The following is a 14,520-nucleotide window of genomic DNA, read 5'->3' as shown; positions in this document are numbered from 1 at the left end:
GAATATTTACGTAATAGTCAAAAGGCACATTTATGCTGTATGTCCATTCGACTGAATATTATTAAGCCTTATATGGGCAGCATAAAATGCCCATAACCAAAATTAGGTCACTGTATGAAATAGTAATAGAAACACGTGGGCGGAAGTCAGCTACGTCATCAAAACAGTGAGACAGGCGGAGGAAAAGAAGCCCGTCGGTGAATGTGACACGCTTACAAATACACAGAAAACAACCCAGCGAGCAGCAGGACATCATGATCCGGCTCCAGCGAAGCGTTTAGTGTGCTCGATTCTACTGGATAGCGGACTGTTGTGTTATTTTTTCTCGCTTTCCGAGGCAGCATCATCATGGTGAATCAGTCGGACCGAGCCCCGCTACTGGACTGGGAGGAGATCCCAACGCCCGACCCCAACCAGGCGGCCCAGCCCGCGCTGCATCCACCGCTCCGGGAGGAGGAGGACGCCCCGGCGGAGAAAAGTTCGAAACCAGCCGGGCGTCGCACACCGTCGGGGACCGCGGCTGGTACTGGGTGGAGTACCAGCACCGTCGACACCACCATCAGCTGCAGCCCGACGAAGAGTGGAACTGCTGTTGTTGTCAGCGGGAACGGAAACTCGGGCCGCCCGCTGACACAGATCTGTGGGCTCGGGTGGCATCGCCCGGAGCCCTTCGGTTCAGATCGAAATCTTCCCTTCCCCGGCCTCTCGGTGAGGGATCAGTGGGAGGAGAAGGACCAGATCGTGTCTGTTTTCGTGGTTACCTTTGATACAAGATCAGGTAAGCAATCATATTGTAACAAGATGTATATTTTCACATTTGTTTACAATTCTCACTTGTGAATGACATAGCTACATTTCCTAAAACGATTATCCCATGATTGCTATCTTGGAATGTCTGATGTGTACTGAGTCATAGGGGTTAAGGGCGTGAAGTGCTATCAGCAGGTGGGGTGGTAAACTCATATTTTAAATGTCAAGACACTAGTAAACAATATGAACAACCCACAGTGGGGAAATATCCCTTATTGTTATGGGCCAACCCTTCCAGAAGAAATTAATTTCCTGGTCTGGCTTGCCAGATTTAGCAAGCTGACAAACTGTAAAGAGTATGCAAGAGCTGGTATAGAAGGTAAACCATGCCATATAACAAACGAACAAGACCAGGATGTCAGTGGTTCAGCTTCATAGGAGGGGTCAGTGTATATTTACAGTAGCTGAGTCAGTGCTTTCCACTGTCCCTGACCTTTTGCTCCTACATGACTAAAATCCAGGATTAGGGGAAGTGGCCAGGATGAAAGTGGACAGAATGGGAAGTAACTGTGGTTTATTTTGTGTGTTTGTGAAAAAAAAAGGGAATATGGTGGAGTGGTGCCTGCCTCACGACATCAACTTGGACGGAGTGGAATTCAAGTCCATTGCCAGTGGCTCCCATCGGATCAACAGTGACTTTATGTACGTACTCCCACTCATCCACTCACCACACCAGTCAGGAAGCATGAAATCAAGAAAAAAGCAACTATTTTCATTATCGATTAATCAGCCGAAAAAAGAGAACAATTTAGCCAAAAATGCCCGGAGACAGACATATGGACAAGTTGAAAATATCAATATTTCAGTGGCTGAAACAGCCTTTTCTGCATGTCAACGGTTGACCAATTATCAAAACTGTTTGACTAATTGCAGCCTTAAAATCTAGTAGTTAGAGATACACAAGTCTGATCTATGCAATTGTTTTGTATCTATGATTTGAGAAATCATTAACTCCCATTTTCTGTTTTTCCTTCGGCTAGATATTTCCGTAAGGGCTGTTACTTTGGGTTGGCCTGTTTTGCTAACATGCCTGTGGACAGTGAGCTGGAGCGAGGAGCGAGGATGAAGTCTGTGGGAATTCTGTCTCCCTCCTACACCCTGCTGTACCGCTACATGCACTTCCTGGAGAACCAAGTCAGGTAAGACATGCTTTGTGTTTATGAGTCTTCTTTTTAATTGTTTTTTCCTTATTCACTCACCTTCGACCACCCTATTTCTGTTATTATTTTTCTTGTGGTTGTGTAAACAGGTTTCTTCTTATGTTCCTACCTCCTACCCTCTTGGTTAAAATGTTCCCTCATCTATTAAACATTAGCCCAGAGTCCCGGTTACAGCTATCGTCACAGGAGCTCAATTTAAATGCAGTTTTAGTATGAAGTCTAAGCACGGAAGTGGAATAAACCCTGACAGCCTCTCTTCTCCTCAGTAACTCTGCCTCGGTCCTCTCACAAAAGCTTATCTCATCATTGACTATGTATAAATATCTGATGCAACCACAGTTTCACCTTAAGATATACATATGGCTCAGGTTACAGCTGAGTACCAGTGGATCAGAATGATTGGTAATCTAATCTATGTGTGGTTCTTGTGATTTCTTTTAACAGCCACTCAAACGGTGTTATAAATATGTTATGCCTTTATGGTTTTGGTGGCTAAACCAAAAAGAAAATGTTTATTTATGTAATGTGTGTAGCCTCAAATGATCCCGCTATGCAACTTAAGAACAACGGATAGTTAACGGACCAAACATAATCTGTTATTTTGCCTATTTTTACTTAGACTTTAAGTAAATATTGATACACTAAAGAAACTATTGAAAAATATATTAAAATGATTGAAAAATTCTACATCTATACAGAGCAAAGATTTATTTGATTATGTAGAAAATGATTCTTAGGCAGTTACATCTTTGCAACACCAATGCTTAATAGTACTAATATATAATGAATATTTGTGTGTATATATATTTGCATATGATTAACCTTTTCATCCTTATGTTGTATGACACTATCAATATTAATCAATATATAATTAAAACATATATGAACATAGGCTTCGTAAATGATATTACCTTTGCTCGGACATACTACCGTTTTTCGTATTATTATATTAAAGATAATTGCTGTGAGCTTTCATGTATGGTCAAGTAACATTGACACATAATTAATATGTTATTTGTTTAAATACAACTAAGCAATACTTCATCTTCTTTGTGACATAAATCTAAGAAGGGTTGATTGACTCGTGACATTCATTTTCTTTCTCCGTCTTAGACTCCAGCTGAAGAGTCCGGGCCAGTATTCTCCCCTGGAGGCCTTCTACGAGGATAAGAAGGCCGTCCTCCCCCCTGCAGGAAACGGTCTGGTCACCGCCTGCCCCACCTGGAGTGTTACCTCCATCAACCGCTGTATGCACCCAGAAATGAAGGTGTGTTAGCAGTGGAGCACATGAGCTACATACTGTAGGTAACGGCAGATTTAAACAACAGAAAAACCACAACGACATATTTGTCCCTCTGCAGATCACCCACCCTGCCGGCTGTATGTCGCAGTTCATCCAGTTTTTCGGGGAGCAAATCATGGTGCTGTGGAAGTTTGCGTTGCTTAGGAAACGGATCCTCATCTTCTCCCCTCCACCTGTGGGTGTGGTCTGCTACAGAGGTGAGAAGCGTAAACACACATGCACTAGAAGCCAGGATGTAATAATCCTTCCTTTTATTTTATTTTTGGAAATGTTTCATTCCCTATGTTCTTGTTCTCCCCTCAGTGTATTGCTGTTGCTGCCTGGCTAATGTCTCTCTTCCTGGAATCGGTGTCTCTGTTCCTGAATTACGGCCTTTCTTCTACATCAACATAGCAGACATCACCACCCTGGAGAAAGAGATGTCATACGTGGCCTGTGAGTAAAGCGCTCACTGTACTGTACAATCTGTAGTCTATGTAAAAGGATTCTTTATAAATGACTATGTTTTGTTTTTTTCAGGCACCACTGAGAAGATTTTCGAGGACAAGAAGGGGCTTTATGACGTCTACATTGATAACCAGAATGTGAAAACACACAGAAGCCATTTGCAGCCACTGCTCCGAGTGAATGCAGCGGATAAGGAGAAGTATAGGAAACTGAGCGAACAGAGGTAAATTACACTCTGTAGAATACTTGAAATTCAACTATGTTTTACAAGGAATTATGAGGGCTGTTATCGGTTAAAAAAACGTTTTAAATGCGGCAAGGTCGGGGTTAATGTTCAACATAATTAATCTGAATTTAGGACAGATTTACAATAAAAGCACTTGAATATTCTATGAGATTAAAGCAATTAATTTAAGTAGAAAACTCACAAAATTACTAGAATAAAACTCCACTATTGTATAAAATGTAAAGTTATACCTTTGCTAGAATAATATATAACACCCTTGCCCGGGCTCTGTCATTTTCTCTTTCCTACAATGGCCCGTAGATTTTCAAATGTGATACTTGCATTTATATTAGACAGCTATAAGAAAAGACTCAATATGAACCTGGACACTTATTAATACTAGTCAGCGAAAAACACAATTAGATGCCTTAAGATCCTATTTCTTTTACATATTATATTAATATATGCTGACCTTTTTTTTTTTCTTCCAGGCAAATGTTGCTGTACTCTCAGGAGGTGGATGGTGACTGCACCACAAATGAAGAGGATCTGTTTATTCTGTGAGTCTTTGACAAATTTATTCACAGCTGCTTGTGAGCCTAACCACAGGCTGTACGTTTAATGAGGGGGCTCCCTAATGATGTATTCAACGCAGATTTAAGCGAGCTCTGTGATTGAAACACCTTAGTAAAAAATGTTTGCTGGCATTCAGATAAAAAAATCGAAATTATCTTGGCTTGATTAGTGTCAGTAAATGTGGGATCGTTTTTTTTTTTTAAAGCTCTTAAAAAAGAATGGAAACTAGCTAGGAAATACATACGTACAATATGAGATCAGTTTATTGGATGCATGTATGAAGGCAAACAGAATATGCTAATATATATTTTCCTTTAATTTCTAGGAATATTATTTGTCTCATACCTATGTACTGTAGATAGGTATGAGACAAATAAAATGTCATTGAGCTTCATTAAATAAGTTTTTATTTAATCAAGCTCAATGACATTTTGTATATAAAGGCACTATTTAGCTGTACAGATTTTCAAGTCTAAAGTTATGGTCAATTGAATATCTTATAAGAAGGCAGGTAAATGTCTGCAGCCATACCAGCTGTACACAAGCAACAATCTAAGTGTATCTTTGTAAATTAATGATAAAAAGTGAAAAGATTACAGCTTGAAAATCAGGCGTTAGGTCTTCTGTAAGTCTACACTTTGATTTAACGCAAAGATAAAATCAATAAATACCTTATTTAGGTTGCAATGTTACTAACTTATCCAAACAGTAACTTTAGGGAGTCCTGTTTAGAATGGTTTTCTCATTTGAATGTGTCGCTGACGACCATAGCGTGACCCTCTTGTCTGTAAACCACTCCCAGGTTCTTCATGGAGCTGAACAACCGCATCTTCCAGACACTGTCAGACATAGCGGGGAGCAACGACCCCACCCTGACCGCTGAGCACGTCAGGGCCATGGGGCTGGACCCCCAGGGCGACCGCTCCTTCCTGGTGGACCTGCTGGAGGTGTACGGCCTAGACATCACGCTGGTCATAGACAACCTCTGCTGCCACTGAGCCCCCTCCCCCCCCCCACTCCCCCCCCCTCATACTGGGAAACTTCACTGGATATTTGTGCCTTCGTGGCCCACGCACACCTAGACACCGAAGACACTGCCTCCCCCTCCTGGGATTTCTATCTGCTGTCCCCCACTGGGTGTCGGTTTTCCCTCTGTCTGTCTCATCTGACCTGTAGAGACTGTTTCCAAACATTGTGGAGGACGAGGACGTTAAATGATGGCGCACACGTCCACAGTGACTGAGTAACACTTGCCCAGCAGACTATGTATCGCCTGGCAGCTGCGTGGTCTTATACTGTAGCCGTTCACATCCTATATCACTCAGTGCTGTTTATCGTCAGAAAATAAGTCTCAACTCAGCTGAAGCACTGAATTAAAGTTTGGACATCTTGATCATTTCTGGTCCCCACAGGATGGTTCGTTGTTCCCCACTGCACCAATCACAATGGAGAAGTCATTGAAAAATTCAAAAACATGCAGCTTTGGAGTAAGATTCATATTATGGAGGTGGAGTATGCTGTTATAACATATTGTAGATGGATGCTTTTTGAATACTTTATTTCCCTTTCAAAAGGGAAGCAATAGGATTAGAGCCGCAACGAAAAATAATCGCCAACTATTTTGAGAACTGATTAATCGATAGTAGAAAAGTAGTGTAATTTTCCGTGCAAATATTACAGAAAATAATCAGTTTTCAGCCTCTTAGATAATGAGACGTTTAAGGATATCACCACAGATTAAAATAATGGGATTGAAATGTTTCCCTTTTTTCTCAATTTTTATATAAATAGATATATTAAATGATTAATCTAGTAAACTAGACAATAATCGCCAAATTAATCTAGAATAAAAATGATTGCAGATTGCAGCACTGAATAGAAGTGTTTGCCAATTGAAATCGGCCTTATTTATGTTTGTTGATTTTCCACGTTGTTTTCTAGTTCTGTTTTTTTTTTAACAACTGTAAGTGAGCAGTAATGACATTTGTTAGTTATCCTCTTTTTTTAATAATGGGGATGTTAAATGATTATGAAATGACTCACTTATTGAGAAGAGAAAGCTGTTAATACTTTAATCACCTTTTTGACGCACCTTCAACATGAGGTAGATGTGATAATGTGTTTGATCACAGTGAAGAAACGTTCTCTTGTGTTACATGTGAAGCTGAGGTTCTTGAATATTCCATGAATGTGACTCTACTGTATAACACCAATGAATGCTGCACCATGTATACCACTGGAATTTCTCCTGATGCACACAAGCTTAATATTTGTTATTCTATGATCTACAGTCTGAGCCAGCAAATGTTTGTGAATTAGTCTTTTGCACTGTATAAAGGCTTTCATTGTTCCCTTTTTTGTTTTACTTGAACCTGTGGCTGTTACATCACCAGAGGCCAATATGTGTTTTGTGACGCGTTGAGTGAGGAGTCCGTGATGGTATACTTCTTGAGCAGCTTCAAAAAGATCCTCTTGCTTGTCTGTGTCCCTGACAAACATCTCTTTGTGTTTAATCATTGTCAATCGTTTGTTCCATGTTGGAACACCAAAGGCATATATTTCCCTGGTATACATTTGGAGTAGTGGTTCTCCTGCCAACCCCCCAAAAAGCAAGCTTTTGAACATGTGATGAATTTTAACACATTCCAAAAATGATCTTTCAGGGGCTGATCCCTGGGATTGAGAACTCCTGACTTTCACCAATTTTCTGGGTTTACAAAAACAGAATAAAAGTGAACCAAGTGTTTTATTTGAAATTCTTTGTTGTGTAAATGGGGCCTTAAGGATATGTGATTTGTGAACCAGACTCATTACTGTATCTATTTGCTGACTAAGTACATTATCCTACGTACTTCTGAAGGACCTTGCTGTGAAACCTGTTCACCCTGACTCATTTATTTACTTCTCAGCAGACCTATACACTTGCCTCTGACGGTGTTTGCTTTACTGTTTTTTAAATGTATAAGGGAATGTACACAACACACACTTACTGTATAACATGCCTTCTTTGTGGAGTCGTTCACAGACCAGCATCAGTCGATTGTACAGCTTGTCACTCTACTGAATGTCAGAGATAGCAAAAGTATTGCACACATGCAGCAAATAAAAAGTTTAACCTTTTTCTTCTTGATTGTAATGTAAATAACAAGTACTCACAGAATAATAAGTCTTCACCTTTACTAATGTGAAACACTGTAAAAGATGTCAGTAATGTACACATCTATTCAAGCATGAGTTCATTTCACTGTACTGCCAATCTTTAAACAATAAAACATTAATACAGTTTGTGTTATCTAATTCTCTATTAAACCGTTTTCTCTATTTCCTTTATAATCCTACACTACCTACACTTCTCTTCCCTCAAATATATTGTACTACTTTACAGCCAGATATACTTACAGTATTCGTGTGATATACAGACAGGGAGATCGAATTGCTGTTTCGATACTGAGGAATAAAAGTTAAAATGTCTTAAAAACCTACATAATCAAAAATACACATACAGTTTAAGGCAGGGGGGAGAGGTGGGAGGGAGGTGAGAGAGTTCAGCCTCCTGCAACCTCGTAGACAAATCTGTTTTTGAGTCTGGTGGATGTGGAACCTCCTCCCTGAAGGCATGCGGGTGAAGAGGCAGGTGGAGGGATGGGAGGGGTCACCCACAACGCTGAGTGCTCTGCGGGTGAGGCGGGTGTTGTAGAGGTCCAGGAGAGTTGGGAGTCAGGCACCGATGATCCTCTCAGCAGTGTTCACAATGCGCTGCAGGGTCTTACGGTTGGAGGCGGTCCACAAACCACACACACAGTGATGGAGCTGCTGAGGCTGCTCTCGATGGCGTCTCTGTAGAAGGTGTACATGATGGCTTTGGGGGGGGGGGGGGGGGGCTCCTGCTCTCTTACATACATTTCTTATGTAATTTATATTAATGTTGCTTTAACATTTAAACAATATTTTACTGTTGTAGTTGGCTAATGTGGAGCCCATTTAAACTACTTTATATAAAGGGGCATTCCACCATTTTACAAATTCTTCAGTTTATTCTTAACAAGGAGTGTAGAACTCCAGTTTCTCAGAACATATATGTCTTCTGTTCTGTGGCTCTTGAAGGATATTACGAAAGATACAAAAAAATAACCCCAGTGACATCATGGGGTCGAGTTTAAATGTGTCTTAGACTATCACTTTAAAAAGAAAGCCTGTGTTACAAACTGCAAGTGTGGGGTTTGAAAGATATAACAATTAATGGCAAGTAAAGCAAGTACGGTCTAGTTAAAGATGCTACCCAGTTGCATTATGGGAAATGCATTTACAGAGTTTAAACCCATATTAGGGATTGAATGTCAGGATATACTGCATCAATGTAGACCATGCTTTGTTTTCAATGTCAAGTGCAAATTAAAATCACTAAAGTACTCTCGACACAGTTTTACCACATTATGTTAAAAATATGTATGTATCTGTAAAATAATAATAAGAAAAAGTACCTAAGAGGTCAAATGAATGAAGGGTAAAAAGTACAACATTTAAAAATGTAAAGATAAGTAAATTACTTATTCAAATCTGCCATTACCCCACACTATCTTTCCACAGCAATCAACACCACCCAGATCAAAGCAAGATCCTCCCTTTGTGTTCCAACCAGCTGATAAGAGGCCTGGGATGCAGCCATGCTTAATAATCTCACAGATTAGCTGTTTACACCATCTGTCAGCTCAGACCTCACCATGAGTCTGCCAAACTCCTTCTTCAAGATCTGGGAATTATAGCGACACATTCAGAGTGCTGCAGCATCCCTTTATTCTGCCATATCCTCATTCATCGATACACCATTCCTCCATCCCATACTCTGCTGAGCCCTGCAGGCTACTCACAGCCAGCTAATGCTCTGGTACACTGTATATTTTTCTTTATGTATGACTACTTTTGATTTCCGGTCGGTCCTTTCTCTCTTTGTCCATCAGTTCCATTTTGCCCCAGCCCCACAACAAAAACAAATCAATCTGCCCACAAATGTGAAATTGAGCATTTTACAGATCATGTTTAAAAGGGCCCTATTTTGCTCGTTTTTCAGATTCATATTTGTATGTTGTGCCTCGACTGAAACATGTCTCCATGCTTTAATGTTCAAAAAGCCCTTTATTTTTCTCATACTTTCTGTGCTGCAGCACCTCTTTTCACCCTCTGTCTGAAACCAGAGCCTAGTTTGCTCCGATTGGTTAGTGGTCTGACTCTATTGTGATTGATTAACTGCCTCGAGATGACCCGCCCCTTAGCCTATCACGTACAATGTGTTGGAGCGCTAGCTAATAGAAGCGCACGTGTTACATAGTGATGTCACTATGTTACGGATGTAAACAAAGGAGTCCAATGGAGGCGTTGCAGGCAGGGCGGGGGTGTGTGATAGAAACTCCCTCTGGACAGAACACTGGGACTTTAGCCTTTGCAGACCATTTACATGCACAAAAACCTTTATAACACACTACAGGAAAGTCACAAAAAGCGTAATAGGGCCCCTTTAAAGTGGCCCTAAAGAAACAGTTACATGTAGCATATTCAATTTCCTTCTGAAATGTTTAACTTTAATATAATGAGTTCTTATTTCTTGTCTTGTTATTATTTCCCGTAATTCCGGTGTGCTATGTGTGGAACCAGAGGATCACAACGGAAATGAACCTATGACGGCAGTGCAGTTTTGTGTGTTTTTTTTTAATCATGAAACACATACATCTATCAATAGAGACCATGTGCTAAATACTTACAAAATACACTTGAGTTGGACAGAAATTATTTTTATTGACAAAGTTCAAATGTGATGGCATTAGTAAACCATTCAGTAAACATAATGTCCGTTCCTCAGGTCAATCTGTACACAGTTGACTGGCCTAAAGAAACAAAGCCTTGGTCTTTTTATACACAACAGTGTGTAACGTGATCTTTATAATTGATAAACTGTATATTCTATCATCATTGTTAAATGTAGTAAAATAATCCATTAGTATGACACCTGTTTTCCAAACAACCTCAGAGTGTCTGGCGGTTCTTTGCTCCTGTGTTTCTCTTGAGATCAGTTTTTGTCTCCATCTGTTCTTATCTTCTCTTTGTTGTAATGTATTTTTCCATCACTGCATCTGTGCGAGGAGCTGCTCCCTGCGCTCCGCACTGATAAAGAAGCGTAGTTTCCGTGGCAACAGAATTATCTCTACAGGCATGGCCTCGTACTCCTCGTTGTCGATGTTGTAAAAGCCAGCGGTACCCTGCGGGGCGTGAGAACATAAAGTCAAATAGTGCCACAAAACTGGAATACTGATCTTTAGAAAGTACACTGACATCAGAAGTACTTCAGTTGTAAAATGATTGAGAAAGTCATGAAATCTGACCTCTGGCAGCTGCAGCCGGCAAGCACTGGCTTCCAGTTTAGTGGACTCCTTAGTGAATACGGTGGGGTCCTCGTCTTTTTTGTTTCTAGGATGAAGAACATTCACATTCTTTTACTTGAATTAAATTCAACATTACCTTTAAAAGGATGCCAAATGTGTCTGTTTGCATCAGATGAATGAAAAAGTGTATTTACTGACCCGACAGTGATGTACTCGCCCACTGTGAGGTTGTCCGGTTCGGCGTAGATCATCATGGAGTCATTTATACGCTGCAAGTAAAACAAATAGAAGCAAATACAAATTCAAAAAAGTTTAATGACAACGACTGAGTATTCGATCGTTCAGAATTTTGTAAGAACAGGTACATTTTAAATACACATATTGTTGTACTGACCCTCTGCACCGGGTTTTTGTTGTGCGTTTGAACAAACAGCTCTAGCGTCGATAGCTGCTCCTCTTTCCACTCCTCTGGCTCTTCAACTTTTGGAGGCTCTGTGGAATACACACACGAAGGACGTCATTTACTGTTGGGATGTTGGTGTAAAGTTGCCATGCTGTGACCCGAGCGTCGACACAATGACACACACTGACCTACGACAGGAGGGCTCCAGCGGTGTTTCAGCCGGAGGAAGATGCGGTACAGCAGGCTGGGTCTCTGGGGCCTCTGAGGGGACAGATCAGGGGGCCGCAGGTTTGGATCCAAGTAGGACACTGAGACCTCCCGGACCAGGGGCCACTCCTGGTGAACGGAAGGTGAAGAGGAAATGGCGAGACATGAAATAGGGAAATCATTTCATGACGTTGAACAGATGGATGGTTGAAGTCTTTAGGCTCTGTTCTGTTTGTTTGTCTTTCTCTTTTTTTATTGCTTGTTTCTGTTATTTTAGGGATTTTTTTTCAAAATTTTTCTTCAAAATTGACTGTTTATTCTGATCAGAGATAGAAAACTTCAATATCAATATTTGGATCATTGTTGGATACTAGTATTGATCTAAAACCTACACTTAAGAAATACTTTTATGTTAACAACTGTTTAAGGTCCATCTGATCTTCAATTGATGTAGAAAACAGGCTTTATATGTCAGGGTTTTTTTGTTCATAAGAAAATCTAATTAAAAAGGGCTAATTTAAAAGTTAAACAATAAAACATGCTTAAAATATGTGTTTCGTAATAGGGAGGTCACATGGCTTTCTGATATCATATTTTATAAAAGCTCATCACCAGTTAGATATACTGTTCTAACCCAAGTATGTTAAACTAAAAAAAAATATATCCTTACATGTAGAGTACTTAACCAATGTGCTGCGTTGGTCTTCAGTGGTCCAAGGTACCAATATCTATGAGAAAAAAAAGTTAATTACTTTCATGTTTGGGGAGATATCCAGGGTTTATAATCTGAGTGACCAATGTTGTAATCTTACTTGCTGATTTTTGCCGCCACATCTCTAAAAGCACCCCAACGTAATCCAATCAGAGCGAAGACGGGCTGCTCTGTCTCCCCCTGGAACACAAAGACACAAATTATAGATCCAAACAACAATGGGTACATTATACTACTTCATGAGAAGAGTCATTTTATGAATGTGAGATTAAATATTTCTTAGATCATCTGTTGATATGACCTGTAAAAAAAACTGACCAAGCCAAGTCTGTACCTTTAAGACTTATATTATTTTATATTTGTCCTTACTTTGATTTGCAGCACATCCAGAGGAACAGTTTCTCCCTTCAATATGGACAGTGTTGCAGATGTAATGTCTCTATGAAAGTTATTTATGAGAAGAAGAAAAAACGTAAACATACACATACTGTATTTTTACACAGTCTGACACAGTAACAATAATTTACACAATAACTAATTATTGGACCATGAATGATCCTAAAAAATAATTGAGATAAACTATATTACTGTCATTTAATGATACGGATATACTATAAGTATAATAGCATATTAATGCAAGAACACCCTTTCAAAAGACAATTTACTTTAATCCTTTGTATTATTCAGACAATGGAATTTGAATGCGACAAAAGTATATGATATATAATATCCTAAATAAAATAAAATGTTATGGGGCTCTGTCAACAATAATGTGTGATATGCGCAGCAGCCAAGTCTTATAATATATAGGATAACCCTGCTGTTTATTCTGGCAGTTAGGGACATATTGAAGTAAACAAAGATGCATGTAAAAAAACACATGGACAATATTGGGGTCAGTAAAAATAAACAAGGTCATGTCCATATATTGTCCGATGTGTAGTTAGTGTGACACACCCAGTGAGATTGTATGATGCTAAAATTCTGATCTTTCAGTATAATTTTAAATAGATACTTACTTGACCTTGTTGTCACTGAGGAGGTGAAGACTTGGACTCAGGGAGTTGCGGGAGCCCAGTGGAATGAATCCAATGGGTGTGTGACAGATGGTGTCCTGCAGTCATTAAACATGCATTATTGACATCAATAAATTGAATAATTGGGACATGTTTTGCATTAATCTCTAAAACCAAATCCTGGTGACAATACAATAAGTGTGTGAGACATACTTGATCGGGCCTTCGCAGTAATCCTGTGACGACTTCCTGCAAGGTGCCATCCCCTCCGGCCACGATCAGCATGTCTGTTTGTTCTGCAAGCTCCATCAGTTTCTTTGCCTGGCCTTCATAATCTGTCTGTGAAGAAACAAGTCGTTTAACTCATGGTGTCACATGGGATTCCTACTAGAAACACATACTGTAGCACTGATGGATTCCAAACGGGAAATAAAACTAAATTTACCTTTACTATTGTCACCTCCACACCAGCCAGGTGTAATATAGGAGCAGCATTCTTTTCAAACAGGTTGTTAGCTTTTCTGGGGGAGATTTAGAGAGGGAGTTGTGAATATTGTGAGAAAGACCAGGGTCTTAAGTGTAGAAAATTCCGAGAGGATACTTACCCACCGCAGGCTGCAGGGTTCAAAATCACTGTTGCTTTCCTCAGACGCTCATGTGGTGCTATTTGTTGACGCCCAAACTCCTATCAGGAGTTATGGTGATTACAAGTAGGCCTAAAAATGCATTTCAGATGGGGTTTGGCTTAAACGATGACAATGTATGAGCAAAACAAAGTGTCTTACCCTCGCCAATAGACAGGCCTCCCTCCGCAGAAGGGAGTCACTAGCAAAACACAAGACACACAATGTTAAAACACTAAAACATAAAGTATGCTTTTTCATATTTGAGATAATTTTATAACCTGAGATACTCACCTGTGTTTACCATTCAGCCAGTAGCCTCCATAAGACAAGACGCACACAGCAAATGTGGATTTCTTCCAGTTATTCCGCAGAGTGAGAAACACTTTCACAACCCGAGCCATGGTTTTGATTAAATAGTTACCAAGCACTCTATTTTAATAAAGTGAAACATTTGCGATGTTTTATATTCATGAATGAGACATTTTCATCCCAGCGGTCACGGGTTTTCTACTGTCAGACTGCATGGACATGTTGGTGTAACGTCAAAACAGTACGGGCGAACACAGGGCGGAACCAATGTTTGTGTCACTTGTGGTCCATTAACCCGTTTCAAGGCATAATGGGTGCTGATTTACCAATATTTAGTTTGAAATAATATTT

The 14,520-nt window shown here is 40.0% G+C and overlaps 2 protein-coding genes across 2 annotated transcripts; one reads left to right on the top strand and one right to left on the bottom strand.

The window, feature by feature from the left end:
• The first annotated feature begins 345 nt into the window (after positions 1 to 345).
• On the top strand, positions 346 to 7,805 carry dennd11 (DENN domain containing 11). The gene is made up of 9 exons (XM_079681038.1): positions 346 to 778; positions 1,353 to 1,452; positions 1,791 to 1,949; positions 3,084 to 3,237; positions 3,332 to 3,470; positions 3,577 to 3,708; positions 3,793 to 3,943; positions 4,438 to 4,506; positions 5,325 to 7,805. The coding sequence occupies exons 1-9, from the start codon at positions 349 to 351 to the stop codon at positions 5,518 to 5,520; spliced, it is 1,530 nt and encodes a 509-aa protein (XP_079537164.1). The 5' UTR covers positions 346 to 348; the 3' UTR covers positions 5,521 to 7,805.
• Positions 7,806 to 10,292: 2,487 nt separating this feature from the next.
• Positions 10,293 to 14,409, bottom strand: agk (acylglycerol kinase). The gene is made up of 14 exons (XM_079682850.1): positions 14,152 to 14,409; positions 14,020 to 14,059; positions 13,840 to 13,919; positions 13,680 to 13,755; positions 13,448 to 13,573; positions 13,238 to 13,332; positions 12,588 to 12,657; positions 12,319 to 12,398; positions 12,177 to 12,234; positions 11,488 to 11,635; positions 11,291 to 11,388; positions 11,095 to 11,165; positions 10,897 to 10,981; positions 10,293 to 10,773 (listed from the first exon to the last, which is right to left on the bottom strand). The coding sequence occupies exons 1-14, from the start codon at positions 14,259 to 14,261 to the stop codon at positions 10,639 to 10,641; spliced, it is 1,272 nt and encodes a 423-aa protein (XP_079538976.1). The 5' UTR covers positions 14,262 to 14,409; the 3' UTR covers positions 10,293 to 10,638.
• Positions 14,410 to 14,520: the final 111 nt, after the last annotated feature.

This window comes from Notothenia rossii, assembly GCF_949606895.1.
Source record: "Notothenia rossii genome assembly, chromosome: 5".
NCBI classification, from domain to species: Eukaryota; Metazoa; Chordata; class Actinopteri; order Perciformes; family Nototheniidae; genus Notothenia; species Notothenia rossii.
The sequence above is the reverse complement of the archived record's forward strand: the minus strand, read 5'-3'. Positions and strand labels throughout refer to the sequence as shown.